At 42.2% G+C, this 14,898-nt stretch overlaps 1 protein-coding gene across 4 annotated transcripts; it reads right to left on the reverse strand.

Annotated features, from left to right (window-relative positions):
* Window positions 1-1,749: 1,749 nt before the first annotated feature.
* myb (v-myb avian myeloblastosis viral oncogene homolog) lies at window positions 1,750-10,867 on the reverse strand. 4 transcript variants are annotated; one of them, XM_070849547.1, is made up of 16 exons: window positions 10,752-10,867; window positions 8,646-8,763; window positions 8,343-8,414; window positions 8,140-8,232; window positions 7,016-7,236; window positions 6,183-6,411; window positions 5,921-5,983; window positions 5,704-5,808; window positions 4,996-5,256; window positions 4,680-4,856; window positions 4,267-4,385; window positions 4,058-4,172; window positions 3,856-3,951; window positions 3,492-3,590; window positions 3,239-3,322; window positions 1,750-3,132 (listed from the first exon to the last, which is right to left on the reverse strand). In XM_070849547.1, exons 1-16 carry the CDS (start codon window positions 10,772-10,774, stop codon window positions 3,019-3,021), a joined length of 1,989 nt encoding a protein of 662 aa, XP_070705648.1. In that variant the 5' UTR covers window positions 10,775-10,867; the 3' UTR covers window positions 1,750-3,018. The 4 variants fall into 4 exon arrangements, with proteins under 4 accessions (XP_070705648.1, XP_070705647.1, XP_070705650.1 ...); XM_070849546.1 differs by having other exon boundaries at window positions 1,750-3,135; XM_070849549.1 differs by lacking the exon at window positions 4,680-4,856 and having other exon boundaries at window positions 10,752-10,789.
* Between the last annotated feature and the right edge of the window lie 4,031 nt (window positions 10,868-14,898).

Genomic DNA, 14,898 nt, shown 5'->3' on the forward strand with positions numbered 1-14,898 from the left:
CATTTACTTTCAATTACACTTTTTTGTGTTGTTTTTCTGTCTGTTTGTCCATTGGGGACAAAAACACTATTCTGAACTGAAATGACCTGGCAAAATTCAATATCAGTGTGAATGCATTTTAACCCAATGTTTTTATGATATTGTGCATTATCACACTCTCCTGTTGCCCCTCTCAAATGACTGCTGCACTGCGCTGTTGATGATAACACATTCCTCGTGTACTGTTTCATGTTTCACTTATTTAAAGGAGAAAACAATTCACAGGACAAATATTATGAGAGACACTTACGTCTCATAATATCCATTGTCTATATTGTTGTCAATAAACCACCATCCCTACACACACTCACACACACACACACACAGGCACACACACATACACTCAAGGCAGCTGCCTTCTCACTCAGTGGAAGCAGGTGTCTGTAAATCTCCTGGGGTTTGGGGCTTTGGGTTTTTTTTTTTTTTTTCTTTTGGGTGTAGTAAAAGATGGTGAAATTCCCAATGTGAAAGTCTGCATCTTGCTCTGGCCTCCTTCCACAAGACACCCATCAGCCACCTACTCACACAGACACACACCCACACACGCGCACACACACAAAACCACATACACTGCAATTGCTAACAGGGAATTTCAAACCCATCTTCTGAATTTGAACAACCCCCATCAAACTTGCTCTGGTCTCTTTGCTGTCAGTTTACACCATTAATAGTGCAATAGTTGAACTCACATGTTCTCTTAAATACATGAATATCTATATCACTTATGTCACTTGCATGCATGCACCCCCGAGGAAACTATTTCTGTTTGGCCCTGGCTTAAATGTCACAGTTCCTGTTAGCTGCGTCCGCCATGATGAATGTCATTTCTGTTAATGTATCCCTCTGAGACTCATACTTCGAGATGGCAATCTATATTTGAGGGCACTGTGGTGGATCAGGGTGAGGTGGGGGTGCAGGTGGCTGGAGGGAGGGAAAAAGGGAGGGAGGGAGGGGCTGTAAATATAGCTGCTGGTCTGAGTCTGGGCCCCTTGGCTGTCATGGCCTCACAGGAAAACAAGTGTCCTCAAGAGAGTAAATGTGAAGCTCATACTTGTGTGCGCGTGTGTGTTTTTGGAGAATAATGAGGACTATAGTGTTTTATACACTAATTGTGCACAGTGCATTTTCACGTACGCCTGAAGTAAGACGATCTGTTTAAAAGAGCTGTTTTTATGGAACGTGCATGTCAGTGGTGCAACAGTTGGGTACATTTACTTTTGCCTGGTGGTAAACTTACACTCATGTATTGGCAGATGGAGGGAGAGTTTTATGATATGCTCTGCACAACTTTAAGACAACAAGCCTTTGTATCTCCGGGACTGTGTGTGTGTGTATGTGTGTGTGTGTGTGTGTGTGAAAGGGGAGGGGAGTATTTGAATTCTACAGTCCTCACAGAAATTTGCTTACTAGAGATAGATTCCACTTTGGAGACACTGGTGAGCAAATCATTTATTTATGCTAAACAAATGGATCGCTCTAGACAATCGTGTGCCTTTGCAGTGGTATTTATACTTGAAATTTAAACCACTATAGGCTATTTGTAGCAAAGTTGTGACTAATTAAAGCATATTTACAGCTTAAATACATGGAAATGTTTGTGTATTGTCTTTCAAGGGGAGTGTTTGAATTGCCACTAGTACTTAAGATAACTTAAGATATTATGTTAAGTTCTTTAAAGTAATATTCCAACAATTACACTCAACACAAGGCTGTACAAAAACAACACACTTTATTTACTAGGCAGTATATAAAAGTATAAAAACATGAAAACTTGGCATGTATAAATTTATAAAATTATTTTTGCTCAAAAGCTAGTATAAAAACAAGGCATTAAATGTATAAAAAGATTGTCTGCTAAGTGTTTGACATGGGCTACTGCAGTCTTAGTAAGATAACAAAATGCTGATTGAAAATGCGTTACAAAACAATACAAAACTATGCAAAGAAATGTTCAAAAACAATATAAAATACAAAAGTTTCAACTGGGCTGTCGTTTGTAGCGTAATATAAAACATCAGTGTTTAGGACTCTCACTTTTTATGGAGAATATACAATTCAAGTGCAGCTTGGTTTTACTCTCACTGGGTCAAACATATAGACGCTCATTTAGGATGTACAAATATTCTATATATATATATGTATATATATATATATATATATATACACACACATTTTAACAAATGTAATGTTTGTTCATTGAATGTTCCCCCATACAGGGCCAGAAATAAATTGAAAGTTGAAATGAAAGTTCAATTTCTAATGTGGTTTTCAGGTAATACTAATATGGCTGGCCCCTTCTGTTGTTAATAACGTGACAATTCATGATTAAATAATTATGTAAGAATAGATGTAGCTGTTCTTGCTCAGTAGTTAAGTGTTTACATAAGGTGGCACAGATCAAACACTTGAAATTCTCAGTAGACCCATTGTAGCCTATAACAAAAAGAAAAAAAAAAAACAAACGGTTTATGACTGAAATACAGAGGTCAGTTTTGAATGAATTAATATGCCTTTGGATTTATGATAATGCTAATAGGGCTTAAATACTTAACTTAAAACACTGCTCCATTGGCCAATTGTAAAAAACAACAATAACAAACTCATCATCAAAGCGAAAGAAATAAATTAATCAACTTGTTCTTTATATTAATATAAAAATTCGGAATTAATAATACAGCCCAATGCAAATTATATAGCCACCATTTCCCATTTATAATACAGCATTGATGATAATACAATGACAAGACCAAAAATGATAGGATGTTCATTTCTAAAAACCAAAAGCAAATTCTATATAAAAGATTTCAAAAACAAAAAAAATGTATAGTCTTTGGTTGGTTGAAATCCAACAAGTGTGAGTGTAAAAACACCAATGGCATAGAGCCTCTCCCAACTGTTGTACCACAACAAATATGTAACCTGCGGCGCTGCGTCCAGTGCAGGGATTGTCGATGTTTCCAGATCAACATGTGTCTCTGTCTACATGACCAGTGTCCTCGTGGAGTAAGTGTTGATGTACTTGTGGCTCTGCTCTGAGGCCAAAACGTGCTCCTCTGTTTTCCCGCAGGTCACATGCTCCCAGGAACTGAGCTGCTGCTGGCAAGAGAGAGCGAGGATGATGAGCTGACATGCAATCACCACAATGTCAGTCTATACCGTTTTAAACTCAGTAAATACATGCGTATGAACTTATACACACTTGTAGTGGGCTGCCAATGCCTCTGCAAGGGAGGTGGTAGGTTTTGTGTCCATCTTCACTCAATACTGAGCTAGTAAGTAGGTCCTGGAGAAAAAAAAAACACATCTTTTAATGAGAAAAATCAAGCTGAGGGAGGGATGTCTTCCATGTATTCTGAGGTAAACTGTTATTTGAGGTAAACATAAAGGTTTTAGAACATTTACAAGTAATCAAGGATAGATTCATTACAAGACATGAACAACTGTGAGCTTACCGGTACTTCCTGTGCAGGGCCGTTGGGGGAGAAGAGCTGTGTGTGAAGGTCTTGTCCTTCCCACTGCATACACGGGCTCCTCTCACATGGGGACTCCACCTAGGACCCGAAAAACACATCATGGCCACATAATTAATGATCTTCCTTGACAACGGCAACTCCCAGTTGTTCCACAAAGTGATCAAGAGCATGATGCAAAACCGAAAAAATCATATACCCTCATTTGCTACCACAACTGCAAACTGAAAGTACCTTCCACTTTTTCGACTTGCTTTCTCTAAATACAAACTAAAACTTCTCAGTCTCACATTAGTCTGCATGTTTTTTTGCATATGTGTATGTGCTTATGTTGAGTGGAAAGTACCTCTTGTTTTATCTTTTTCAAAGGAGGTTGCTCAATGGCACACTCCATAGGCTCCTGCTTGATGGACTCTACCATCTGCTGCTCCAAAGGGACATTCTGGAAAGGACACAAATCCTGCAGTGAGTCACAATGGCTCTATAGCAAGCATGGCAGAATTCAAGACTCGTCATGTATGTATATATTTTCGAAGTCTCTTTCTCACCAGTAGTTTGAGGGGTCCATACTTGGTCTCCTGCAGGGCCAGGGCTGACCTGAAAGGTGTGGGTGTACAAGGAGAAGACTCCAGGATCGAACGTCGAATGTTTGGAGTTCTGAACCTGAGGGAGAGAAAAACAACGGTTTGTAAAGCCTTACTTATCAAAACTCTGCATAGCTGCATAATAAAAACATATTGGAGAAAGAGCCACTCACATTTCATTCTCTTTCTGGGGCCTGGCAGCGTGGTCGATCAGGGGCTTGATGTCCACAGGTGAGCTCATTGGTAAACTGTCGTTGTCGGAGTGTTCTGAGCTCATTGACTGGTTGAGAAACTGTGAAACCGAAGGAAGGAAAACGATCAATCAAAGTAGCTTGACGGGTGTATTTTAAAGCAGTAGCAATATGAGGAGGATCATGGGAGCACGTTTGGTCGAAACTACCGAAATGAGGAGGAAGAGCAGAAGAAGAGCAGGCTGGTGCTTCAAAGGACAAGTTATGGATAAAATGATTGAAATTAAAAAAAAGAAAAGATGGAGACACTAATTCTGAATGATTGGTTGTTGATATCAACGGGTGGCAGGCTGGTGATTGGATGGATTCTGATCACACGCAGCTACTTTAACTACCTGTGAGGGTGAAAACGGTAGGTGTCTGCCTGGTGAAGGCTTGGGAGTTGAGCAGATGAGACCAGCCCATGCTCCGTGAGCAGTTCTTGAGCCCTGATTGGGCAAAACCCTGTCTGTTCTGAGATCAGTCCTATCCAAGAGCCCACTGGTAGTGGCCTCATCCACTGAGGAGAGGCTCTGGGAAAAGGGCGGGAAAATATGGGTCAAGGCCCACTATTTGGTAAACTCTGTGCTGCTATTTGCTATAGTATGTTTTTTCATCTCTATACTAAATGAGATCTTAACATGTAGCCCAAGACTAAATGCAGATACTTACTGAATCAATGACAGATTCCATGAACTCTGGAATAGTATTTGAGAACGTCGGACTGCTGTGATGGCTGTTGCTGTTGTTGTTGTTGTTGTTATTGTTGTTGCGGCCGTTATTGCTGTGGGCACGTGTTGCCGAGGCGCTCTCCTCAGGTAGGCAGCTCTGGTCGAGAGGCAGGGCAGGCGCGGCAGCCTGGTGAGGTAATAGCATTGCCACGCTCTCTGAGCTGCTGCTCTGGGTGGCCCAGCTTGGATATGGAGAATTCATCTTGGGGAAGAAAAGGATATAAAGGCTGAGGACTGGAATTAACGTCAAAGAGTAATCATCTAAAAATATGAGCACAGTAGGGTGTCAAAAAAAGTGTCAAACAAGGACAAGAGAGAAACTGCAAGCCTGACAATAAGGGAAGGGGTGTAAAAATTAACAAATGAGAAAAAGAGAAGAAGAAAGGGAACTTTAATGTAAGTGACAGCCGTGTTGTGTAGAGGGTTGCACAAGGGGTCATGCACACGCGCAAAAAGGGTGATAAGGTCCTATTTCATCACTTTTGCAGAAACAGACCCCCCAGATGTTTCCTCCTCCTTATTCACACAAACACACATGTAGCTATTGTCCTTAAGGCAGGGTCAAACGCACATGCTCATAAATTGTGCTGTCACGCTTCAACATCTCAAAGCTCTCCCATGGTTACACAATCACACACGTGCGACTCACTGGTAGTGATGGCTGGCCTCGCAGCTCATCTTCTGTTGACATGAGCAGCCGTTCGATCTCTTTCACCCTCTGCTCCTTCTCAGGGTCCTCCTCACTATAGTGTCTCTGAGAAAAAGACAGCGGGAGGCAGTTTTTAGTGATAACTCAAGCCTGCTCTTGTTCTCATCTTATAATGCCTCCTGTTGCTTATTGTGCTGCGTTTACTTGCTGTTCTTACCTGAATAGCAGCGGTTCCGTGCTGGGGAATGTTCAAGAAATGCAAGGCCATGGGGAATGATACCTATAGAGCCGATCAGAAGCAGCATGAGTCACCTTTGAGTTTGTTTTATTGTTTTACTGTCTTCTTGTACGGTGACCTTGAGTGCCAGAAAGGCGCCTCTAAATAAAATTTATTATTATTATTATTACCTGCAGCTACACAATCAGCATCACTTAGCACTTCTCCCGATATCCCAAGTTGTGTTTTAAGGACTACTCACTCGGTGTGTGTCGGTGATGTAGGTGTAGTTGAGCGGCGACAGGGGAGGCAGCTGCGCGTGACTGGGCGAGTGGTGGGAGAAACCCATGATGTGATTGTTGGTCTTGACGTAGCTGTGGCTGATGGAGAGTGAGGAGCTGCTATTCTTTGACGTGCTCTGAAGATAGCCCTCCTGTTCCACCTTTCGCCTCATGGTGGAGTTCCAGTGGTTCTTTATGGCGTTGTCAGTCCTGGATGTCAGGAGTAACACATATTGACTTACAGGTTATTCATTACAAAACAAAGCATGCAAAATGCTAAGATATCCCGGAGCTCTAGTGGTACTTGATAGCACTATCAATACAGACACAGACACAGGCTGCCACAGATAGACATGGTCTCAGTCACACACACACTTGCACGCACACAGACAAACTAGATAAGGTTATCAGTACACAGCAATTACAATCATGTCAAAACTAAAGTATCTTTTTTCTCTCATTCCCTTCGTCTCTGTCATTTGATTCTAGGCCTTTCTCTGTGAAGACCACCCTGTCCTTGCATTGTCTTTTAACCTTTTTTCCTTCCAATCACTCTGTATTCCTATCTTTCAAAACAACAGAAACACTTTCTCTATTTACAACTCCATTTCTCATCTTCACATCTTTCATGTGCTGTGTGCGCGCACTTCATCTTTTTTCTCATTTGTTTCTTCTCTTTTCATTCCTCCTTCAGCGTCCTCCCCTCAATTTCACCCTCTCAACCGCAACATTGCACAGCCAACCAACAAGGTTTTCAGTGATTCATCTAGCTTCTCTTTTTCCACCTTTCACTCTTCTTCATTCTCTGCCTTACCTGCCAGGGAGCAGCTTAGCGATTTCGGCCCAGCGGTTGCCCAGCTTCTCGTGTGCCCGGTAGATGATCCGATCCTCTTCCTCAGTCCACGATGTCTTCTTCACCTCCGGGTTCAGGTGGTTGTGCCAGCGCTCGCGGCACTGCTTGCCGATACGCCCCTTCAGGTGTTTGGCGATCACCGACCAGCGCTTGGCTCCATACTTCTGGACCAGCTCGATCACCTGGGGTTGGTGTGTGTTTGTGTGTGTGTGTGGGAGGGGGGGGGGGGAGAAAGAGGAAAGACCAGAGGGGAGGAGGAAGAGCATTGAAAAGGAAGAGAAGTAAATGGCAGTGGAGGTGCATGAGGAAAGAGGAAGGAAGGAGCAATAACAGGGAGGAGAGGGAGAAGTAAAGGGGTACAGAGTGAGAAAAAACAAAGTAAAAAGGTCACAGGTATATGAGGGGTAGAATAGATAGGATAAGGGAGAAAATGATAAAGAAATAACTTGTTAGTTACCCAGAAAAATCTCAGTAACCTATACATTGAGTCACTAAATGCTTCTCTCCTCCCTCCTGCCCTCTTTCTTTATCTTTCAACTTGTAGAGGAGATTGAGAACACCTGGTGGTGAGCTGCGAGGGAGTTTCCAGTGGAACGTTAGCCACTCTGCTAATCATTACAGTGGCATCTGGGTGGAAATATAACTCCTTTGCACTAGTTCATTAAATGCTTCACGTGTTTTAAGAGACTAAACATGCTACCTGTTGAGTAACGGCAACTTTTTGGGAAACTAAAAATGTGCAACAGCAGCCAGGGAGTTGCTACAGAATGGTTGCTTTAATCACACAGGAACATAAAGTAATGGCTTTTTTTTTTTACCCTGGATGACACCTGATTGCCTGTTTCCTTTAAGAAGTATCCAGCTACATTACTCCAAAAGAATTACCAAATGCAACACAACCCAACATTTTATAAAATACAACTAGTTTTTAAGCTGTCCTAAATCAAAAGCGGCTCTACGTTGCTATGTGAAGGTTCAACTATAATATATAAAGACATGTGGTTTCATCACTGATTTTCAATTATTTGTGAGTGACCCATTTGGTCCTATGTGAATTTTAAGCATCCAAAAAGGCTTTTTCTTACCCTCTGGTCCTCCTCTTTGGTCCATGGCCCTTTGATGAGTTCAGGGTTAAGAACCTTCTGCCACCTGTGCTGGCACTGCACATCTGTACGGTTCTGGTGGGCCAGAGGGCAAAGGGATTAGTTATCACCACTTTGCCACAAGACCATGATGTCAAATGCTGCTTGTGTGCATGCATGTATGTCTGCACAGACCTATTACTTACAGTTAGTAAGCTCGCAATGAGTTTCCAGTCCTCTGATCCATGAAGCTCAACAAGTTTTTTCAGCTTCTCATCCTGAAAAAAAAGAAAAGAAAAGAGAATGAATATCCCATTTTATCAGACATATAAATGCCACTGCAATGAACATTTCCATTTAAAAGGAAACGATGAATGTGGTCAGACCAGACGATAAAAAGACACGTTCCAAGGTTCCCAGGGGGCAATCTAACCTGAGATTTAGCATGCGGGCTGTGTTAAACATTTAGTATTGAATGGCAGGATCTGAGTTGTTTAGACTGTGCGTACCTCTTCTCGTGTCCAGCGTGTTTTGCCGAGGTGTCGTTTCGCCGTCTTTGCCATTGATCCATCATAATCATGTTCATACATCTCGTTCTCCTCCTCATCCTCCTCACTACTATAAACACTGTGGACAGAGAGAAAGAGACAAAAAGACATTTAAAAACGAGTGGAGGCTCTCTGAAAAGGATTAGTGCAAGATAAAGGCAAAGTAAATAATAGCACAATAAGTTTCCAAACTACTCCCTAATTGTCTCTTTACAGAGTACATAAAGCACTCGGCCAACTTTTTAACTCATCAGGTGTCAACACAGACAGAACCAGTCATTCTTGAAGGTTTGGGTGCAGGCGCTTAGCCAAGACACCCACAAGAGAGAGAAAGAGAAGAACAGCTAGTGGTAGGGAGAGAGAGGGGGGGGAGGTTGGATGAACAGGTTCCAATGTTTTTGGTTTCCACAGATACTGGGATTGGCACATGCGATCATAATTTTGTGACCCTGGCGTGTTCAGACCTGCAGTGGCATTGTACAACACAGCCATGCATGCACACACACACACACACACACACACACACATTAAAATACACACACACACACACACATTGACACGCAGGGGGTAGTTAACCAATCATACTGTAGAGCATGGACAACGTGGAAGCCAGGTAGGGTACTATGTCATACAGAGCAACAGGTGAAAAGGAAACCCACTGAGACGTGTGTTTGTGTGTGTGTGTGTGTGTGTGTGTGTGTGTGTGTGTTTGTACAACAGGATATTTACAATGGATTATCTTCCTTATTTTTGTCCACTAAATGCGTAACTACATGATTAACAGCACTGACCCTACAGTAAAATATACAATGTATGTTCAATTGTAAGGCATTGGAATTTTTCCATTTTAACAATCCAACCATGCTCATGCTTTTTTTTTTTTTTTAGAAAAAAGACTTTGAATAAGAACTACAACTGCAGAGAACTTCACCTGAACCAACAAGCAAACTAAAGACAACACATACAGCAAACTCATGTTCATAATGATGTGATAATGTGGAAGTATGTAAGTAAACAGATGCCCATCAGGAAAGTGTACAAAAACGGTGAGCTGGTGCGAAGGAGTGAAGCTTTAATCTAATTTATTTTCATCCGTGGATCAAGACAAGGGAAACCCAAGAAGAAGAAAAAATGCAGCCTGTCCTCCAGACTAGTGCTCGCAGGGGTCGCTGTGAAAGCGCAGTTTCCAAAATAGCAGAGCGCGCCCCTCAACTCCAGAGATGCTGCCACAACACTTGTACGAGAGTTTCATCAAGACGGGCTTAAAACGACCTTTGTGCCATCTAGATCGGTCAATAAAATCCAACCTGCAAGTGAAAATGAAAACACGTGTGTCTGTGTGACCGACTGCAGCGACGGTCACCGGGAAATCCGACATACAGATATATATTCAAAACCATCAATAACTACATTCTGGACACTAAAATTGCTTGTTGCAATACATTCAGGTCTGTGAGTGCCCTCAGCCGCAGACAGATAAACGCTATGCTGCATTGTGTCTGATTCTGGACTTAAAATAGGCTCCTGTTGAAACCAATGTCCGCGCACTGTCTAGCTCACAGCGTGGCACGCGCCTGTCCACCCGCCTAATGTTATTAATGTGTGTGTGTGTGTGTGTGTGTGTGTGTGTGTGTGTGTGTGTGTGACACAGAGCAGGCGAGAGACAGACAGAGAGAGAGAGAGACCCTTTCTCCCTCTCACCAGTGACAGCAGCGCGAGGAGCGCACATGCCAGATGACCACCACCTGTCATGGGCGCGCTAAAGAGACACGGACACCAGTACTCAGCTTTAACGGCCAAAAAAAACAAAAAACAAAACAAAAGTAGTCGTTCACAAACACAAAGAGAGCTTAGAAAAATAAAGAGCCGGTGACACACGCACACAAAACCCTCAGAAACTCTGACAGTGAGATGCACCATTTGCGCCCCAGCTCTCCGTATCCACCAGAGATGATCGCCAACATGAGAGCAGAAGCTGTAACTTCGTAAGACAGAACACGCACATACATAGAGGGAAAGAGAAAGTTAAATGCAAATTAAAGAGGTGGTTGGTCTGTGTGGGCTCACCTGTTTCTCGGCCGCCGAGCCATGTTACTGTCTGTGGAGCGGCTCGCAGGTTGCGCGGAGCACGTACTTTCGCTATCAGCGCAGGGTTTGTTCTCCCGGCGAGGACGCAGGGTGACATTAATTTAAACTACGGCAGCCTCTACTATCGCTCCTCCTCCTCCTCCTCCTCCTCCTGTTGCTGCTGCTGCTGCTCTCCGCATCCCGGTAAATTTGGCGCTCCTGAACGCGTGCGGCCGACTGCGCATGTCCAGTATACTTCAGGGCCATCCGACGTTTGCCTTTGCGGTTTGGAAAAGACCATTCAATCTATGAAAAAGTCAGGATTTTGGGCCATAGCACACAACAATTCAAATGATAAGACACCTGTGATATATTTTCTATCTATCTATCTATCTATCTATCTATCTATCTATCTATCTATCTATCTATCTATCTATCTATCTATCTATGCAAAATCTACACCGTATAGGTACGTAATAAAAAAAAACTCGTGATAAAAAAGTGGCTTGATAAAATACTGCAAATGCAAAATGGGTACATCGAGTCTCTATGGGATTATTATGGCGCCTCGATGATCACTGTGAGGAGGGCTACAGCGTGACAAAATAGATGTGTTCCAGATTTCCGAGGCGCTCCTGAAGGCGCCAGGTCATTACACATTAGACTTGTCAAAGGCGCGTTTTGCCCGGCTGTCCGCGCTACATGCTTTTTGTCAACAATTTTCGTGAGTTACTTCTCTTCTGGTGAAATGGAGAAGGAAACGTGTGCGTCTGGACGAAGTAAACAATTGCGGAATGGTTTTTTGGCATGGGGGGTGGGAGGGAAGTTGAAGTTGCGATGGTCTCTGCGCTCTGCTACCTGTTTGTAGAGCGCCTGCTGGTGCTACAAACACAGATGTTTGTCGGCGATAAAATATGCAGGACCAAGGTCTTATCGCGCGGCGATAAAATGAGCTTTTGTGCTCGCCCAGACAAAGAAAGTCAAAGAAATCCAGTGACACTTGCACTTTTTGTGGGAATTTATTGCACATAACTCACAGGACAACTGCATTTAAAGCACGCATGACTGCCCTCATGTTCTCCCAGTGGACATATTGAGTTTCTTAAAGGCAGCCTGATGATTATATCTTTGCATTTATTTAAAAACAGTCCACATTCAAAATTGGAACAAGTTGAGCCAGTTTTTCACTAACCTACCATAATGCTTTTTACTCAGCTGTGTTGCATAACTTCTGCATTAGTTTGTATTGAATCAACTGGCCACCATGTACTGTGATTATTTTGTTTTGGTTGAGTTCTCCATCCTCCATGCGCCAGGGCTGTCCTTGCTCAGCCATTCATTGCAGGGAGGAGGGTGGGGGTTAATGCTTTATTTGTATAAATGTGTCTTCTCATTGTATTAGTTCCTCCATACGCGACCGTATTGTCCTGGTCACTTGTAATTACCATCACCCCAGAGCAGCCTATTGTCCCAGGCCAGTCATCATCATAATAGTGGCCTGATAGAGGGCTTCACATACACATACACACATGGACATGGACTGTGAATTTCACTATTTGATTCAACAGTGTGGACAGAGTGCTCAGTGAAGTGAAGCACTGAGACAGAGACAAATATTAAGATTTGCAGGATTGGACATGGGCTAAATGAAGTACTATCCACTATCGTCCATGCAATCTAGTGAAGAAAATAGCTTTGTTGATTCAGAGGCAATGCATTTGTAATATTTAAAATATGTTACTGTTCATTTTTAGTGCCACTTCTTCTCATCCTGCTGCAGGCCTGTGATATAATGCATCACATTGCGGTTGCCTGGCTGCAATCACCTGCAGCTTTCAAATCTTATACACACCTGTGTACACAAGCATTGTTCCAGTCATTTTTGCCTTGAGGAGGTAGTACTTCTTATCTATTCAAATCAAATTTTAGGTATATAGCTGCCATCGTGCAAGGGTGCAATAGAAGTTGCCCTTCACAGAAAGAAGAGTAGGTCAGTAAAAGAGATACAACACAAGAAAAGAACAAGAACATCGGCAATAAACAGTGTTGACAACATTATTAACATGATAGCTGAAAAAAGTTAGATAAATAACCTAAATCATACTTGATGTATAGTATGAACAAATATTTGAATGCAATTCTGTCTCCGTAGTATTTCTTTGTATGTGTCTTGAGGTTTTTTCTGCACAAACCCCAAATGTTTCTTTTCCCTCGAGGGTAATATTAAAACTGCATTTTGTTATCTGAGCCCAAAATGAAGGAAGCCAGCCAGGGTATGCAAATTCCCCATAGTACTTTGAGCAGGAAGCCTGACTCCCATTGACTCTTCGCTGAGGACATTTGCATGGGCGCGATTGGACAGGTTAATGGCAGGTATTGTGATGGCTACCCCCTTTGCAAAGCTTTGTGTGCACAGGTTGGCTCATTTGAATGATTTTTAATGATGGTCCCTGGGCTTGAGATATCATCCCACCAGGCTTTCAAATCCAAGGTTGGGACAGCCCAAAATGTGTGTTGTCTGTATGTGTGTGTGTCTATGTAATTATGTAAAGGCCTGCATTGGGGAAGGGTTGATCCCAACTCAAATAGGTAGTGAATGCGATCCTATGTGGTATGTGATTATCCTGTGTGGTTATAAATAAACCCACATTTATTAATTGCTAATACAGTAATACAATAGCCGATAACGCATGCATATAAACATGCACAACATTTCTACATTATTAGTGTTCTGCTGGATTCAAATCCAGAAAAAGAATGTTTTTACCACACCTGCTTGCTTAATGAAGACCTACTGTATCTAAATAGTTTAGTTAGTAGTCACTAAGCTTTTAAAACAAGCCACTATTGCTATTAATCTAATTTCAGAAGTATTGCTTTTTAAATTTACAATTGCCACTTTAAGGACCTCATGTGCTTCTTCATTGACTTTAGTTGTTTGGACCACCTGTCAAAGACTGCCAATGGTGTAGGTTTTGCATTTCTCCCTGGGAGTGAGTTCCTGTGAAAGACTCTTCCCATGATGCCTTGTGCCCTTAGCAAATTATGTAAAACATTACCTCATACCCACTGCCAACTTTTGGGATGGCGTTCACCCCTCACCCACTTGCACACAGGCTTTGTCTTCTACAACTGCACTGGGATTAATCTGTTTTCAGATTTACATGCTGTTGTTGACAGATTCGCAATCCTTTGCTTTCACTTGTGTCCATAGATACTTTTGTCATCCATTTATAAACAACCATTTTGTGAACATCCTAGAATTTATTATTGGCTAATTGAATTACAGAGGAAATATGATGGATGCGACCCATGAGGTTTACTGGCTATTTAATAATATAATTTCTTCATCATTTAAACAAAGCACCCATCCACTGATCCGCTCATTCTTCTAGCAATCTGTCCATCCATCTGTTTAATCCATCTAATAAGCCCAACATTAATTCTCTCAGAAATCCCTCTCGCCCGCCACTGATTCATTGAACAGTGAACTCTGTGGCCGCATCGGCAGCACAGATTTGACCAGAAAGCGCTTAAAAGAAATTCAAAGGAAATATAACTCCGGTGTAGAAGTGTGAAAAATCACACCTCAGCCTTGTTGTAGCATAGACACAACGCACATTTAATTCATCTCTAGATCTGACAGCGTCAAGAGAGCAGAAAACAAACAAGCAAAAAAAAAGTATTTGGTATCACACTGTGCTTAATACCTGGCTCGGCTTGTTCTCTTTTGTTCACCAGGTCTGTGTTCTTTGAATGGCAAAAGGTTATGTTAAGCAAGGACAGTGCAAGAGAAAAGCTGTAAACACTATTTTATTGTTGAGACTGTTTCGTGCATTACTTTTCACTTGGGCAATATGTTCCATTTCCATCACATATCAGGTGCTGCTTGTTGCCTTTGGTTTTAAAATGTCCTAGAAACATTTTAGTGATGCAAAGGAAGAGTTCCCTCCCTGTCACCTGTGTGACCCTGTAAAATGAGCATGTTTGTGTCTTCTTACTTGTATGCATGTGTTTCCATGTGAGTGTGTGCAGTTGTTTATTTTGACATGTAGATGTGCAACTAAGACTTCAAAACCCAGGAAGTGGAATTTTTAGAGGGGAAACCTCCACCCACTTAGAAACGCACGCGCAAACAGATACACAC

The sequence above is a fragment of the Pempheris klunzingeri genome, chromosome 18 (assembly GCF_042242105.1).
Source record: "Pempheris klunzingeri isolate RE-2024b chromosome 18, fPemKlu1.hap1, whole genome shotgun sequence".
Classification (NCBI taxonomy): Eukaryota; Metazoa; Chordata; class Actinopteri; order Acropomatiformes; family Pempheridae; genus Pempheris; species Pempheris klunzingeri.